The 15039-nt window shown below is 53.8% G+C and overlaps 2 protein-coding genes across 2 annotated transcripts in view; both read left to right on the top strand.

Annotated features, from left to right (window-relative positions):
• Positions 1-15039, top strand: part of EEF1D (eukaryotic translation elongation factor 1 delta) — a 420646-nt gene that overhangs the window by 357795 nt on the left and 47812 nt on the right. The window lies entirely within an intron of this gene.
• PYCR3 (pyrroline-5-carboxylate reductase 3) lies at positions 3756-9686 on the top strand. The gene is made up of 6 exons (XM_050941296.1): positions 3756-3840; positions 4605-4669; positions 5135-5314; positions 6689-6901; positions 7563-7655; positions 9121-9686. Exons 1-6 carry the CDS (start codon positions 3756-3758, stop codon positions 9301-9303), a joined length of 819 nt encoding a protein of 272 aa, XP_050797253.1. The 3' UTR covers positions 9304-9686.

The raw sequence follows: 15039 nt of genomic DNA, 5'->3' as shown, positions 1-15039 counted from the left end.
AGACGGCACCATCTTAATATACTTGACAAATAAATGCGGCTTGTTTCCCTCAGGCCTCCTGGGGGGAGGAGGGATGTGAACATGCAGGGGCTGCGTGGGCCCGCTCCAGGGTTGGGGAGCCTTCCAGGGGTAGGAGGTGGCCTAGAAGAACATCTGGAGAGGTTGGGGGACAAAGCGGACAAACAGGGTGACCTGCTTCACCTTCGAGGGCCCCCCACAAGACCCCCTTCACAGGAAACGAGCCAGCTAACGAGGGGCTGGGCAGCTGAGGAGAGCTCCTAGGGACACCAGTGCAATTTGTGGCCATATGGAACAGTGGCACCATCAGCCTGAGCACCGTTGCTTGGTGGTTGTCTCCTTCCCCCGCTCCCTTTCACTGCTGCTCTGTTTAGGGCCTGATCATGCAAACATGAAACAGCTACACACAGGGAGCAATCCCACTGAATGCAATGCACGGCTCCTGCTCACAGGGAAGCCCATGCGGAAGTGCGTGCAGGAGCTGGACCTTGGATGGCAAGTGCTTTGGGGCACGGACCATTCCCTCCTCCCTCTCTGTACAGCCCCAGCCCATTTAGTGACCTCCTGCAACGAAGAGATAAGTGACACCTTGTGGTGACAAGAGTCCAGTGGAGACAGATCCAGGTGCCTGGCCTCAGCCAGGAATCGCTCGTCCCCCGTCGTCATCTCAAAGGGAGCGTTAGGGAGACTCCTGGAGTCCGGCGCTGGTGTCAGGGGGATGGAGTCTCTTTCTGGAGCTGCTCCCTGCCTCAGCCAGCCAAAAAATCCAGAAGAGGGAGCGAAAAGGAGGGCGAGGAGGGTAGGAAGGAAGAGAGCCCGGCGGTCCAGGCGCAGCATCTTGTGGCATGGAAGGTGATCCTGCAGGGAGAGAACAGAGAGAGTTTGAACTGAGAGGAGTCTGGGGAGCCCCAGCCGTTGAGCAGCAGCTCCACGTCCCAGCCCCCGACATCCCTCATGACTCCCTGATCTCAGAGAGCTCAGCCTGACTTGGTTAGGAAGCCCAGGACAGAGCAATGGTAAGTGGCACGGTAGCGAGCTGCAGGTCGGGGCCCATCCAAGAGCCGGCGTGGGACTGGCCCAAACACCTTCCATAAGCTCCAGAAGAGGGGAGCGAACGGCACAGGCCTGATGTTACGTTGACAACCGCTATGCCACTGGTGTGCCGAGGGCACGGCCTGCCATGCCGACCGCACTGTCTCACTGTTGCCTTGTACTCCCGTCTGTACCCATTTGTGATCTCGTCTCATGCTTAGATCGGAAGCTCTCTGGGGGCAGGGACATGTCTGTGTTTGTGCAGCCCTTAGCACAATGCCATGTCTGGGGTTTCTAGGTGCTACAACAATGATGTTTGTGACACTGAGTTGGGAGGGGCCCAGGGGCTTACGGTTCCTCCCCGATTTTCTCCTGTGTATGTTCTAGAGGGGGCATCTGGGAGAGGAAGATTAATGGTCAGATAGCTAGAACTAACAGGGGATCTGGGGATCATGGAAGCTAACAGCCCCAGCATGCAAAAGTCCCATGTTGATACATGCTGGGATCTAGAGTCTTCACAGGCCACACAACTGCATGCACCTGTCCCAGTCTCTCCATTATACAGAACTTTATGCTCCTAGATGCTGCTGGCAATGTGGCCCTCAGGGAGGTAACAGTCGGGTACAGTCTCCAGATTTTCCTACAGCTGGTTTGAAGCAAAGTGAGCCAGGCTGCCAGGGTAAGAGCCATGGGTAGCTAGCGATGATGGTGCTGCTGCGTACATGTTATTGGAGCTCTTATTTTACAGACCAAGTTGTAACAAGATAACATGATGCTAAAGCCACCCAGGAGCAATGGAGATGGAATTCGGCTCCCAGCTCTTCTCTATCCAAGATATACTTTTAAAGAGAAAACTGCTCCTTCTTGGTAGACTCTGTTCCTCACATAATTCCCTTAATGTTTAACCTTCAAATCCTTTTTGTCCAAGAGCAGCACACTTCTGGAGGCAGCTCCGTGCATTTAAACATTGGTCCCATACAACAAGAGACTTTGGCCAAGATGAAACCAGCCAAAGCAATCGTATCAGAAAGGCCCTCCACCCCTGAGTAAGGAACAAAGCCCGAAGTATCAAGTTTTGACATCTACAGAAAGGCATGTTAGGAAAGGATCAGACATATCAATATGCAGGTGAACCAGACGATATTAGCAGCAAAGAGTCCTGTGGCACCTTATAGACTAGCAGACATATTGGAGCATGAGCTTTCGTGGGTGAATACATAACATGCATCCGACAAAGTGGGTATTCACCCACGAAGGCTCATGCTCCAATACGTCTGTTAGTCTATAAGGTGCCACAGGACTCTGCTGTTACGGATCCAGACTAACACGGCTACCCCTCTGACAGATGAAATTAACGTGCCTGTTGAAGTAGCTAATTATTTTCTAACTCCAATCTCTGTCGGTTTCACATCCTTTCATGTCAGAACTTACCATGTTGGCGGATTGTACATTGTAGTTCAAGGGATTCTGCTGTCTAAGAAACTCAAAGCACATCCAAGATCAGTGGATTTGTCCTCACAACCCACCTAAGATGACTGAAGTACTAGCCACACTTCCCAGAGAGGGAAACAGAGGCCATTCAGACTCAGAACAGAACCCAGGCGTCCTAACTCCCAGGCCCCAGCTTTAGCTGCTAGATGTGGTGTCTCGGAGGTCTTTGAACAGCGATGTTAGAGAACTTTTTAAAAAAGTGTCAGAGTGGTAGCCATGTTAGTCTGGATTTGTAAAAGCAGCAAAGCGTCCTGTGGCACCTTATAGACTAACAGACATTTTGGAGCACAAGCTTTCGTGAGTGAATATGCATCCGACGAAGTGGGTATTCACCCACGAAAGCTCATGCTCCAAAATGGCTGTTAGTCTCTAAGGAGCCATAGGACTCTTCGCTGCTTTTAAAAAAAGGCCAGTAGTGGAATGAAGCTGATCATTTGATTCAGAAACCGTGACACCAGCCACTCCAGGCCACAGCCACTGACTGTCCATTCCCAGCCTGAGCCAGTCGCCGCAGGACCAGGGCACTCAGCGCAGAGCGGGCACATGCGAGGCAGATGGCAGCAGGGCCAGGGGACTGGAGCAGGGCTCTCTGGGTGCTAGTGTGTGACTGGGAGCAGGGGTGGGTTAGACACGGAGGGGCCCATTAGCATCATTCAGACTGGCCTCCTGCCTAGCATGGCCCAGAGGGTCCCACGCGGCATTTCAGTCCCCAGCCCACACCTGGTGGCAGAGCTAGCGCTGAACTACTGAGCTGCCCAGCTCCGAGGTACAGACTCCATGCCGAGGGGGGGTCTGCCCCCCCATGCAGCCTCCACCCCAGGATGGGGAGAAGGACACCGCCCCGTGGGGAGCGCTCGGAGAGCCGGGGGGTGCAAAGCTACTAACCAGCCAGGGAGCAATGGGGGCGGGGCTGCCTCCCCCCGGGGACAAGCCACCCCCCATTAGCATGTGCACCCCCCCCCACGTGCTACCAACGTGGGAGGAGTGCGCGGGCCCCGCCCCATCGGGGCACCACGTGGGCCAGCCGCGGCACTCACCTGACACCGCCCCCTAGAGAAGCAGCTTTTACGCTTCCTGCGACCCATTTGAGAGCGGCGCCCGATGACATCACACCCGGCGCAGCCAATCGCGAGGCGAGGGGCGGGGCCGCGCGGCGTGGGGCGCGAGCACGGAGCCCCGCCCCACGTGGCTGAGCTGGGGGCAGGCGGCCCGGGATGGAGGCGCGCGAGGAGCTGCGGGTCGGGTTCGTGGGGGCCGGGCGCATGGCCCAAGGGGTGGCGCAGGGCGTGGTGCGCGCAGGTAGGGCCCCCCGCCGGCCCTGTGTGCTCAGCCCCGCCCCTCGGGCTGTCCCGCGGAGCCGCGTGCCTCGCCCCAGAGGTGGCTGCATTTCCGCAGTGGGTCCCCGTATAGCCACGGCACGTTGGTGCTCAGTGATGGAGCCCCGTGTGACGAGCTGCCGTGCCCCGCGCCGGAGTTCCGGAGCCTGAGCCCCGTGCCCGCGCGGCTGCGTCCCTCGGTGGGCCCCTGCTGCACCCCTCATCCCAGACGCATCTGCATGTCCTTCCTGTGCAGAGGATTCCGGGATGCCAGGCCCAGCATCCGCACCCCTACGAGGGCATCTCTGCTCAGATCCCGTGACGAGTGGCGCTGGGATCTGATTCCTAGGGAGTGAAGGCCGCATAGAGCTGCCTGGTTGTTCCCATGAGGCTTGCAGACGTTCCAGGTCTGCTGACACCATTGCCCTCATAGGTAAAAGTAAGTTCCCTGCAATCACCTGGCATCGCTGCCCACAGAGCCTACGGCCCCTGTTTGCCCACACTTGGCAAGCTCCTCCAGCAGCAATTAGCCTCTTCTCCTGCCTGTTAGCATTTCACAGCCCTTGGGAATCTCACACTTGCTGGTGAGGGGGGGAACCCTTGGGCTGGGTTCTTACCGCAGCTCGGTCTGGGTGACGGTTCCAAGGTTCAGCTGTGTTTGTTTTGGTCTCTTGTCTGTGTTGGAGGCAACGCAGCATTGTCTTGATGCATTTTAACGCAGCTGATTCCCTCTGCTCTGTGCTTAAGGAAAAGTCAAAGCTGCTAACATCTTGGCCAGCGCGCCGTCCGACAGGAACTTGGGTGCCTTCCAGGTGAGCGAGGGCAGGCTGCGTGGGAAAGGTTGAGTCTCTCTTCCATGAGACTGGAAAAGCTAATAGTGTCTAGATGTCTGGAAACAGGACGCAAACCTAGTAGCGGTGCTCAATGCCGCTTTGTTGTTATCCCATCAGATCCTGCAAGCTACTAAATTCCTGTGAGGAACATCTAGGTGCCCTGGGAAATGGTGCTAGTGAATTAGCTGGGGGGGCGGGCTTCCCTCTGGGTCAATACTCAGCCCAGTACCCCAGCCTTGCAGTTTAAAGTGCATGCCAGTAGTGGATGGAACGATCCTCAGATGGCCCTTCCCCACCTCACAGGGCTGAGTTTTAACCTCGCAAACGTGTTAAGAGCAGGCGGGTGCTGAGTGCTGCTGTTGTACTGGTGAATTCCAGCCTGTCCTGCTCTGCTGGCCTTTCCTCTCCAAGCCTTTAACCATGTCCCATCTCCTTGGGTGGCAGGATTTGGGCTGCAGGACGACACACTGCAACAGCGAGGTGCTGCAGCACTGTACTCTGGTCTTCCTAGCCACCAAGCCTCACCTGCTTCCTGAAGTCCTGCGGCAGATTGCTCCTGCAGTTACCCGGGACCACATTATCGTATCGGTGGCTGCTGGAGTCACTCTGCAGACACTGCAACAGGTGAGTGTCTGATGGTCCCTCTTGGCCCTCCCACTCCCCATTAAGCTGTGGGGCAGCTAGCTGGGTGAGTGTCTGGGGCATGCACATGTGTGTGAACAGTTTATATTTGCTTTTATACAATGGCCTGGATAAGAGAGAGAATGCCTGTAGGTAAAGAGTGCTCCAGATCCACGCAGCTCTCCAGTGAGTCCGGTGTGTATACAGCCAGGGCCAGATCAAGGCTTCCCCCCCATGTGCCATAGATATGCCCCCCTACACGGAATGGTTGTGGGGGCAGGGAGTTTCAGGGGACATCCATCCCAGAGAGGCAGGGGATAGCAAGGGGTGTCCCAGCACTTACACCTGGCCTGCTGGGGTGGAACACCAGGCCTGCTGTACTCTTCCCCTTCTGCCACGCGTGGAGTATTGTTCTGGGAAGGGTGGTGCTTGCTACTTCCAGGTGTAATCCAGTCCATTGAGGTATATGAGCAGTTCAAGCCTCAGAGCTATTGTCCCAGGTTCTCTGCAGACTCAGGCAGCCATCCCTGTACCTGTTATGCCCAGGCAATGAGTCAAGAGAGCTAGAGACTTTCATTTTTTTTAAGTAAAAGCTGAAAATGTGCTGTAATCCCGTGATTCCGGGAGCTGGGGCCCAGGGCATGCGCCTGTCATGCCTGTGCCTTAATCCAGCCCTGCCAGGTTGCCATGTCCTAGTTGCCAGCAAGCAGGTCAGTTTGTGCCAGTCTCAGCAGAGGAGCCATAGCATAGGCATACATGGGCCTGCAGCATAATCCCTGGTGGTTTTGTGTTTCTTGTCATCAGTCAGCTGCTTTCTGTTTAGTCCTGCTTCTGGACTGTTGCCTTTCTGTATGCATCTGAAGAGATTGAATCCAGCAGGGGATGCTGACCTGACACACACACACCACCCCGGCTAGGCTCCGCAAACCCTCCTTCCTAAGTTGCTGTCAATGGTTTTTCCCCACCCACCTCCACTCCTCCCTGTACTTTGTAAAATTATTGTCACAGATTGAGTATTATGCCCTGTGCCCTTCTATCCTGACCTGCAGCCCCCCATTATCCCAGTGCTGGACAACCCCCCCACCCCACACACACACGCACACCCAGCTTTAGCTTTACTGATGCCCCTCAATCCTAACCTTCAGCCCCTCGGCTAGCTCAGCCCAGGCTTCCCCTGGCAATCATGCTGAGCTCCTGAGCTGCCTGGTGGGTTGCCATGTGGACGCACTGCAAGGGCTGGGTTAAGCCTGCCATGTCCTCTGTGACGAAAGGCACATACTGCGCCCTGCGTTGAGACCCCTGGGCTGTCTCCCAGCCCCTGTCCCCACCAGCCGCAGTGTTCTCCTGGTTTAGTGTCACGGCCGTCTCTCCCTGCAGCTTCTCCCTGCTGGGACCAAGGTGCTGCGGGTCATGCCCAACCTGCCCTGCGTGGTGCAAGAGGGGGCAGTGGTGTTTGCCCGGGGGAGCTGTGCTGGGGAGCAGGAGGCTGCCCTGCTGAAGAGCCTGCTGTCCGCCTGCGGGCTGTGTGAAGAAACGCCTGAGTCCTACATGGATATCCATACGGGCCTGAGTGGCAGCGGTGTAGCCTACGTAAGTGCCCTTGCGCTGGCCCAGCGTCTCTTAATGCTGCCCTCCAACCCCAGGTATTTCTCAGTTAATCATCTGCCAGCCCTGCCAGGGCAGGGTTGTTCCCTCCACCCTGGCCTTTCTGCACCTGAATACAGCGACTCCCAAGCCTTGCTCTGGGTTATCAGTCCTGACACTTGAGGCTTCTCCGATGGGCACCCTGGGCTCCCCTCTCTCCCTGAATGATGAATCCCTGGTGCCGCCCGTCGCCTGCTGGGCTGTGTGTGCTCATGTCCACGATAGACCTGCGGCTGCCTCTAAACCATGTGATCTTAGAGTGGGGCAGCCTGTGCCCCTGGTGGGCTAGTCAGCAAACAGGGATCTGGGGCTGCTACAGCTGAGCTCTTAGTCTAGTAACTGCTGCCATTGCCCTATAGGCTTAGGAATCAGGGGTCTAATGGAGTCCAGTTGGAGACCTCAGTCCCTGGCCTGTAACTTGCTTCTAGCTTCATGGGCATCTGATTCCTGCCAGGATCAGGATGGTGGCCAGCAGCTTTTGGAAGGCTCTGCTGGCTCAGCACTGCCAGGCTGGCTCCTGTCCTGGGATGCCTCCATGTCCTGTCCTCCAGAAGCAACAGCAGTGAGATCTAGCAGTTCCCTGAATGTCCGCCTTTCCCTGCGCCAGGTTTACTTGTTTGCTGAAGCCCTGGCGGAAGGTGCTGTGAAGATGGGCATGCCCAGTGCCTTGGCCAATAAAATTGCAGCCCAGACACTGCTGGTAAGTTTGGACTTTGCTGTCTGTCTTCAGATTCCCCTGCTTAACCCAGTCCTGCCCCCTCCATCAGCCCCCAATGCACCTTTCTTCTGACCTGCAGCTCCCCTGTCTATTCCAGTCCTGGGTTCCCCAATGCAACCTGCAGCACCCTCTGCTATGCCCATACAGCAAGTGCCCAGGAAAAGCTCTCAGTCTTAGGGAAAACTCCTGTATCACCCCTGTGCCTTGCGGCTCCATCTGCCTTTCCAGTAATTCCTTAGCTGTCGCTGTCTTACCACACCTTGGTTCCTAACCCCTTAGCTTCTCTGACGGACTCTGCCATTTGAGCTGAGCTGTGATCAGCCAAGTATGGGCTCCTCTGGGACCCGTAGGGGCCTTGCTGCTTAAGAATCCTGAGTTCCACCACTTGCAGTCAGTGCAAAAGATTCCTGGGGACTCATCCAGGACATGATGGGGCTGAACTGGAAGAAGCAAAGCCTCTTTGCATGTCCTAGCACGGCCACCAGAGGGGGGAGGTGGCTGCAGCTAGACCGGACAAACTTAGGAAGAGTCAGTAACTGCCCCAAAGTCCTTTCAGTTAGAGAAACCAAAACCATGTGAACAGAGGGGGAGCAGGATACAGGCTAGAGGTAGGGACTGGGGAAGGGGGCACCTGGGGCCAGCTGCCCCTTAATCTGTGGATTACCAGCTGGCCAATTTCTTGCAGCCATCACAGATTCCGAGGCCAGAAGGGACCACTGTGATTATCTAGCCTGATCTTGTGTTTAACACAGGCCACAGACCTGCCCTCAAATCATTCCTAGAGCAGAGTGGTTAGAAATTAGCCAATCTGGATTTTAAAATTACCAGTGAGGGACCTTTGAGGTAAATTGTTCCAATGGCCAGTTACCTTCACTTTTAAAAATTATGTCTTATTTCTAGTCTGAATTTGTCTGGCTTTAACTTCCAGCCATTGGATGGTGTTAGACTTTCCTCTGATGGACTGATGAGCCCATTATCAAATATTTGTTCCCCATGTAGGTACTTATAGACTGTGATCAAGTCACCCCTTAACTTGCTGTTCATTAAGCTAAATACACCAAGCTCCGTGAGTCTATCCTTGTAAGGCAGGTTTTCTACCCCTTGGAGGAAGCAGGTCATGAATTTACAATGGGGTACATTCGCTGACGAGAGTTTGAGCTGGTTCCCCGAACTCTTGTGTTAATGGCATTCACACCATGTATAACAATGGCAGGCAGTGCCGTCTAGCAATCAGAGCAAAGTCCCCAGGTTGGGAGACATGGGTTCTGTTCCCAAAGGCCACAGAGTGAGCCGATGGGAGAGTGGGGAAGTCATGTCTCTTCCTGGGAAGGACCAGCATGGTCTCCCTCCCCCAGCTCCCCAAATCAGAGAGCAGGAACGCGTACAAGATGCAAAGGCACAGCCCCCCACCCACCCTGCTCTCCTCTGAGCCCGCCTCCTCTTGCAGGGAGCAGCAAAGATGATCCTGGAGACAGGGGAGCACCCGGCCAAGCTGCGCAACGACGTCTGCACGCCTGGCGGCACCACCATCCATGCCTTGCACGAGCTGGAGAAGGGGGCACTGCGGGCCACCGTCATGAACGCCGTGGAGGCTGCGACCACGCGGGCTCACGAGCTGGGCGAGAGATAGGGGCCCAACCGGGCGGGGTGTTCCGGGGTGCCTGGCCTGTCTGAGCCACATGCAAATTTCCGTTCTGTAATGGAAGGAAGTTTCCCAGGTTGTCCAGTGGATGTAGATCCCATTCTTCCCCCCCAGGTGCCTCTCCTCCTGCCTGAGGGATTCCCAGCTCCAGGTCACCAGTGATCTCCTCTAGCCCCAGTCCATCCCCACGGGGCATGGCTTCCCCACATGTAAGGCAGGGTCCCCTCGTGTTCCTGGCAGTCCCCCAACCTGCCTTGGCCCAGCCCTGCCTCAGCTGTGGGGACTTCACGCTCGTATCCATTGCGTACGCGATGGCTGCTCTCTCCGGACAGTGGGTCCCTAATAAATGATGGCAACAGCAGGACATGGGAGCAGCTGGCCCAGACTCCTGGCTTCTTCTGCTCTCCTTTGTTTAGAGACGGTGCTCATCCTCCGAAGGCAGCCTTGGCACCAGGCTTGCTGTCTGCATCTGAAATGATCACATGGCTGTCAGGGAAACAGTCCCGACCGGTAAAGTGCAGCCTTCCTATCTGCCGCCTGGTGACGGTCCAGCCAGTGTCTCACCTGCTGGTGGGTCTGGTCTGGTGGCGGGTGGTGTGAGCAGGTGCTGGTTTATAGGATGTTCTTCTGGGGGTGGTGGCTCATGGAGCCTTAATGCAGCCTGCAGCTTCCCTCCCCCTTTAGCAGGGAGGTGCAAGTCCCCAGGTCCCAACAGCCCGTGCTCCCTCTGAGTGCCTGGGTGAGGGGGGAGTTCCCTGTATTCCTGACTGTTTTCACTGCTGGGTGGGCAGGAAATAGGTAGCAGCAGAGGCCTGGAAGAGACCATAAGCTCCAGCTGCTTGTTAGCAGCTGCACCGGCTGTCCTAGGAGAGCCCCAGCTGGCATGTGGCATAGGAAGCCATGTGTGCCAGCAGCGGGTGGTGAAATAGAGGTGTCCTGTGCCCTCCAAAGGTCTGTTGGTCTCTTGGCTCCTATGCTAACTAAAGGGTTAATGGTGACATCATCATCATCACCACCTGCTCTAGTCCATGCAAGCTGGCCCCTGCCCTGGGGGCAAGCAGCGGTCAGCAAAGTTAGGGCTGGTCTCAGGCTTGTGCGTTGCAAGCGGAGAAGAAGCTGGTCCATGGCTGTAGGTTGCATTAACCCTCCTCCTGCTGCTGCAGCATTTTCAGGAAGGGAGGTTGGCACAGATCCTCCATGCACAGTAGCTCCTCCACTCTGCTGCAGGGCCAAATCCATCACTACGCAGTGTCCCTGGCTCACTGTCAAATCGAAGTCAGATAGCCCCCACAGCCCCACCAAATGCTCAGTGAAACCTGGTATTGACAGAATCAGGGAGGGAGGGGTGTAACTGGGTCATCGGGCAGCTAGAAGGGGGAAAGGGAATTTATCTCCTCCCTCCTTTAGGCAGTGGTGATCGTAGGGTGGGCGGGGGCATCAGAGTTTATCTCCCCATGCCAGCAAACCTCGACGAACAGCTCCGCTGCCCTATTGTCAGCCACGCCATCTACCGACCGTATGTTGTCTGGATGTGTGATAAAATGCTCAGCTATGAAAGACTTAACGATGGCATGCGGAGGTACCTGTAGGGCTGTGTTCTGGCTGCACAAGACTCCACTCCCAACTATACCTACCTACTTGCTCCCTCGGAGAACACACCCACGTACTTTGTCCATCACAAGCTAATGCACGAAGTGCTTTTCCTTCTGTGGCTCTCAAAGCCTGGGTGGCATGATTGTCCCTATTCTACAGCTGGGGAAACCGAGGCACAGGACAGCAGAGTGACACAAGCCAGCTCGGTATTAGAGCGTAGAGCTCTGATCTCCTGAGTGCTCAGCCTCTCTGTCTCATCTGGCAGCCTGAGACATGAAGTCTGCCACCCCACCGCTGCCCGGTGAGCTGGTCCCAGCTGGGAGCTAACAGCCCCTCTCACATTCATGCAGGGGAATCCACCGCAGGGCAGCGAAGATCCTGAACTGTGACCCCCGTTTGCTCTGGTTTGGGATGGGCAGGTAATGCCAGCTCTAAGCCGAGTGGTGAGCTGCAAACAGAAGCAGACAGTGCCTTTGCCCTCAGCAATCTCTGACTGGTTGCACTACCAGCCCCTTGGTGCATACCTCAGGGTCAAGGCCAGCTGTGACCCCAGCACAACGCATGGCCCAGGGGAGGAGGGTGTGCTCTGTGTGCCCCTTCTCCAAATGGCTCTGAAATGTGTTTCCTGCCCGGCTTTCCCCCACTGCTCCCTCCGCGATCTGTCAGCCATGCTCACGGTCCTGGGACTCCAACTACGTAATGCACCTTGGCAGGTGGCATCATGCAATATTCATATGGCTTTGGAGGATGACACAGATATGGACCGGGCCTCCATTTAGGGACTTGAACAGATGTCCCTGCAAGGCCAATTCCCATCTCCTGTGCCACCTCCCACTCTGTTGGCTCATTCTCAGCCATGCAGCCAGCCGTCTCTGCTCCACCCCCGTTTGCAGCCCTTTAGGGCTGTGCCGGCTGCTCCGGTGCAGGACCCTGAATTGGCTTCAGGTTGAAATAATGAGCGGAGTGAGGGAAAGACAGAAAGGCTACGGGAGGTAGGGTGCAGAGAAGAGCAGCACGGATGTTGTGGGGCTGGAGGGACTGGCTCAGGAGGAGAGAGAGGAGCTGTATAGGAATCTTTCCATTGGCTTTAGTGAGCTTTGGATCGGGCCATCGAGAGGGGGAATTGCAGGGAGCCTGATTTTTTGGGGGATGGGAGGAGCAATTCCTCCAGAGTAAGAACAGCGCTTGACAGGATGAGGATCTGTCCCCCTCCATCCATCCCCCCCCTCCCATGAGGTTGCACCTGGAGCGGGTCAGGAATTGTAAGGTTTTCATCTTTGTTTACATTTTTCTACAAATATGTTCAGGTTTTCATTGAAAAATGGGGTCATTTGAGGATATTGTCTGATCTCCCCCCCCACCCCCCCAAAATAAAAACCGAGTTGAAAACAGGTATTTCCTGCTGAAATTTATTTTATGAAAAGGTCATTTTCTGTGTAAGCCAACACCTTACCCCTGTATCTTATAAATGAAAAGTATTGATCAGCGCTGGCTGGCTGCATTTCAGAAGCAAGGGTGAGTGGTGAACGGGCTGTGGAGCTGAAGTCAGAGGGACGTGCATGGCAGTATTTGATAGTCTGCTGTCTTTGCTGTGTGGTTAACGGGGGTGTCAGGCTAACGAGGTGCCTGTATCATGGTATTAATAAGGAGGTTTGGAAGGATTTGATTTTTATCTGTAAATATCTTTAATTGTCAATTTCACCAAACACGTTTTTGTCCATTATCAAAATTTACTGACAGGCAAAGTAAAAAAAATTCTGCCTGAGAATTTATTTGAATCTGAGTTAAGGACAGGTTTCAGAGTAGCAGCCCTGTCAGTCTGTATCTGCAAAAAGAACAGGAGAACTTGTGGCACCTTAGAGAGTAACAAATTTATTTGAGCATAAGCTTTTGTGGGCTACAGCCCACTTCGGATGCATAGAATGGGACATATATTGAGGAGATATATAGACACAGAGAACATGAAAAGGTGGGAGTTCATGTTCTCTGTATGTGTCTATATATCTTACTATATGTCCCATTCTATGCATCCGATGAAGTGGGCTTTAGCCCACGAAAGCTTATGCTCAAATAAATTTGTTAGTCTCCTAGTAAAGGATATTTACTTTGTATATTTTAACATGTGATGTTCACAAAATGGGTTTTAACAGTTAGCAAATCTTGCTTTTTGAAGCTCAACATCTATAGTCATTAAATATTTATTGTCTGAAACTTGCCCCCCACTGATTTCCCACAAATGTGAAAATTTAAATAGATAAAAATTAGGGGAAAAATGCTTAAAAAACTAAACATTGATATGACCCATTGAAATTGTAAAAAACCCAGAAGGCTTGAATTCTGCCAAGCTTAGTTGTAAGGCACTCAATCACTGGGTTTGCTAGGTTCTAGGCTCCAGCATTATTTTCTTTGACCCTTGGGGAAAGGTCTTCATTTTTTGTCTTTAAAACTAAAGTCAAAAGCTTCACGCACACACATACACACACCCACTTAAAAACTCACACTGACTATTTGAGGAAAGGAGGAAGGATGGTGCATGAAGTGCTAGGCTGGGACTTGAGAGATCTGGGTTCAGTCCTTTGCTCTGCCATAGCCTCCCTGTATAATCCAGGGCAAATCTTCTGCTCCAGTCCCCACCTGTCAAAGGGGGAGAACGCGCCTCATTTCCCCCAACGCTTCATCTGGCTTGTCTGTTTAGATTGTAGGCTCTTCGGGACAGGGACTGTCTCATTATGAGGCTGTGCAGTTCCTCACGGGTCAAAACTCTAAATTTCTGTTCTGCACAGAAATTCTTCGGTGCCTCGAACAAGTTTTTGTTCCAAATTGGAACAGAGACTCAAAACCATGCCATTTCCCAGGCAAAAGGACAGTCTGGATTTTTTTTATTTTGTGGCAAAATCAAACTGTTTTGGTTCAGTATCTTTCCGAATGAATGAGCAGCCAGCTGACCCTGACTCCAGGGGACAAGTCACGGTCGAGAGCTGCAGAAAGGGCAGCCTAGAACGCTGAGAGCCCTGGTGCCAACTGGAGCTCCCAGGGGAGGCACTTTTCCTGCTCGGTAGCATGGACCCTGGAAGCCCTGCAGTCCACCAGACGAGTGGGTTGGAGACCTGCCAGCTGCCTGCCGAAACCCTGCTTGTTGGTTCACTGGAAATGCGTCAGCCCACTACATTGCTGCAAAATTGGCATTTTCCAACAAAACAGACCGGTTCTTCTCCTAGGAGGATGGGGCCCTGGTCTCAGCTGGAACCTTTTTGCCCTGGAAATAATAATGAGAAGGCTTCTGAATGAAGGAGGAAGTGATCTCTAGTTGCTGAGTGCTGGGATGAAAGCAGGGAGAGCAGCAATAAATGGTAACAGTGGATTCTATGGCAATAGGGGCTGGAGAGCAGCTTGCAGGCCAAACTCAGCTGGGGCAGAGGAGGAATGCATTCCTTTCTAACTAGCGTTGCCCTGGAGATCCTCAGACACAGGGAGGTAGCTGGTGCTTCAAGGCCCTCTCTTGTTCTGCACTAGACTGAATGTCCTCCAGTGAGAGGTATTGGACAGCACCAGGGTGCAGGGAGAAGGGGGGGCAGTCGGAATGCCTGCCCAAAGTGCGCATAGAAAGTCTCATTTCATAATAAAACACTGGGTGGCAGCCTTGGGCTCACATGCTATAAATAGGTATAATTGCATATGTCCCTTCTTGGCTTGCAGGAGCACCAGCAGTTAAAATGAGTTTGACATTTATATCCCAGCCCTGAGGCTGAATGAAAACTCACCCAGCTACAAAAAAATGTCTCATGAGCACATAAAATCCTGAGGTTTGTGGAGGGGGCAATCAGCTGCTGTGATGATTTACACTTCCCCTTTAAGGCACAGACCTAATGAATTGGTTTATGGCATGTGCTACACAGGACTTTGCAATGTTACACAAGCAAGTGTATTGCAGAGAGGAACAGCTCTGTTTTCTGGTGAGAGCCATAAACACCTTTTGCTATGGGGAAGCGGTTTGCTGATTTAAGCATGACACGATGGTCCCAGGTTTGGATAGATCTGTTCTCCTCCACATTCCTCGCAGCCCCCTTTTACTGAACCAAGGGATTTTAAAACCAACAAACCTTTCTTTTGCAGCATTTAAGGCCAGAAGGG

The sequence above is a fragment of the Gopherus flavomarginatus genome, chromosome 2 (assembly GCF_025201925.1).
Source record: "Gopherus flavomarginatus isolate rGopFla2 chromosome 2, rGopFla2.mat.asm, whole genome shotgun sequence".
Classification (NCBI taxonomy): domain Eukaryota; kingdom Metazoa; phylum Chordata; order Testudines; family Testudinidae; genus Gopherus; species Gopherus flavomarginatus.
Note: the sequence above shows the minus strand (reverse complement) of the source record. Positions and strands in the feature narration are given on the sequence as shown.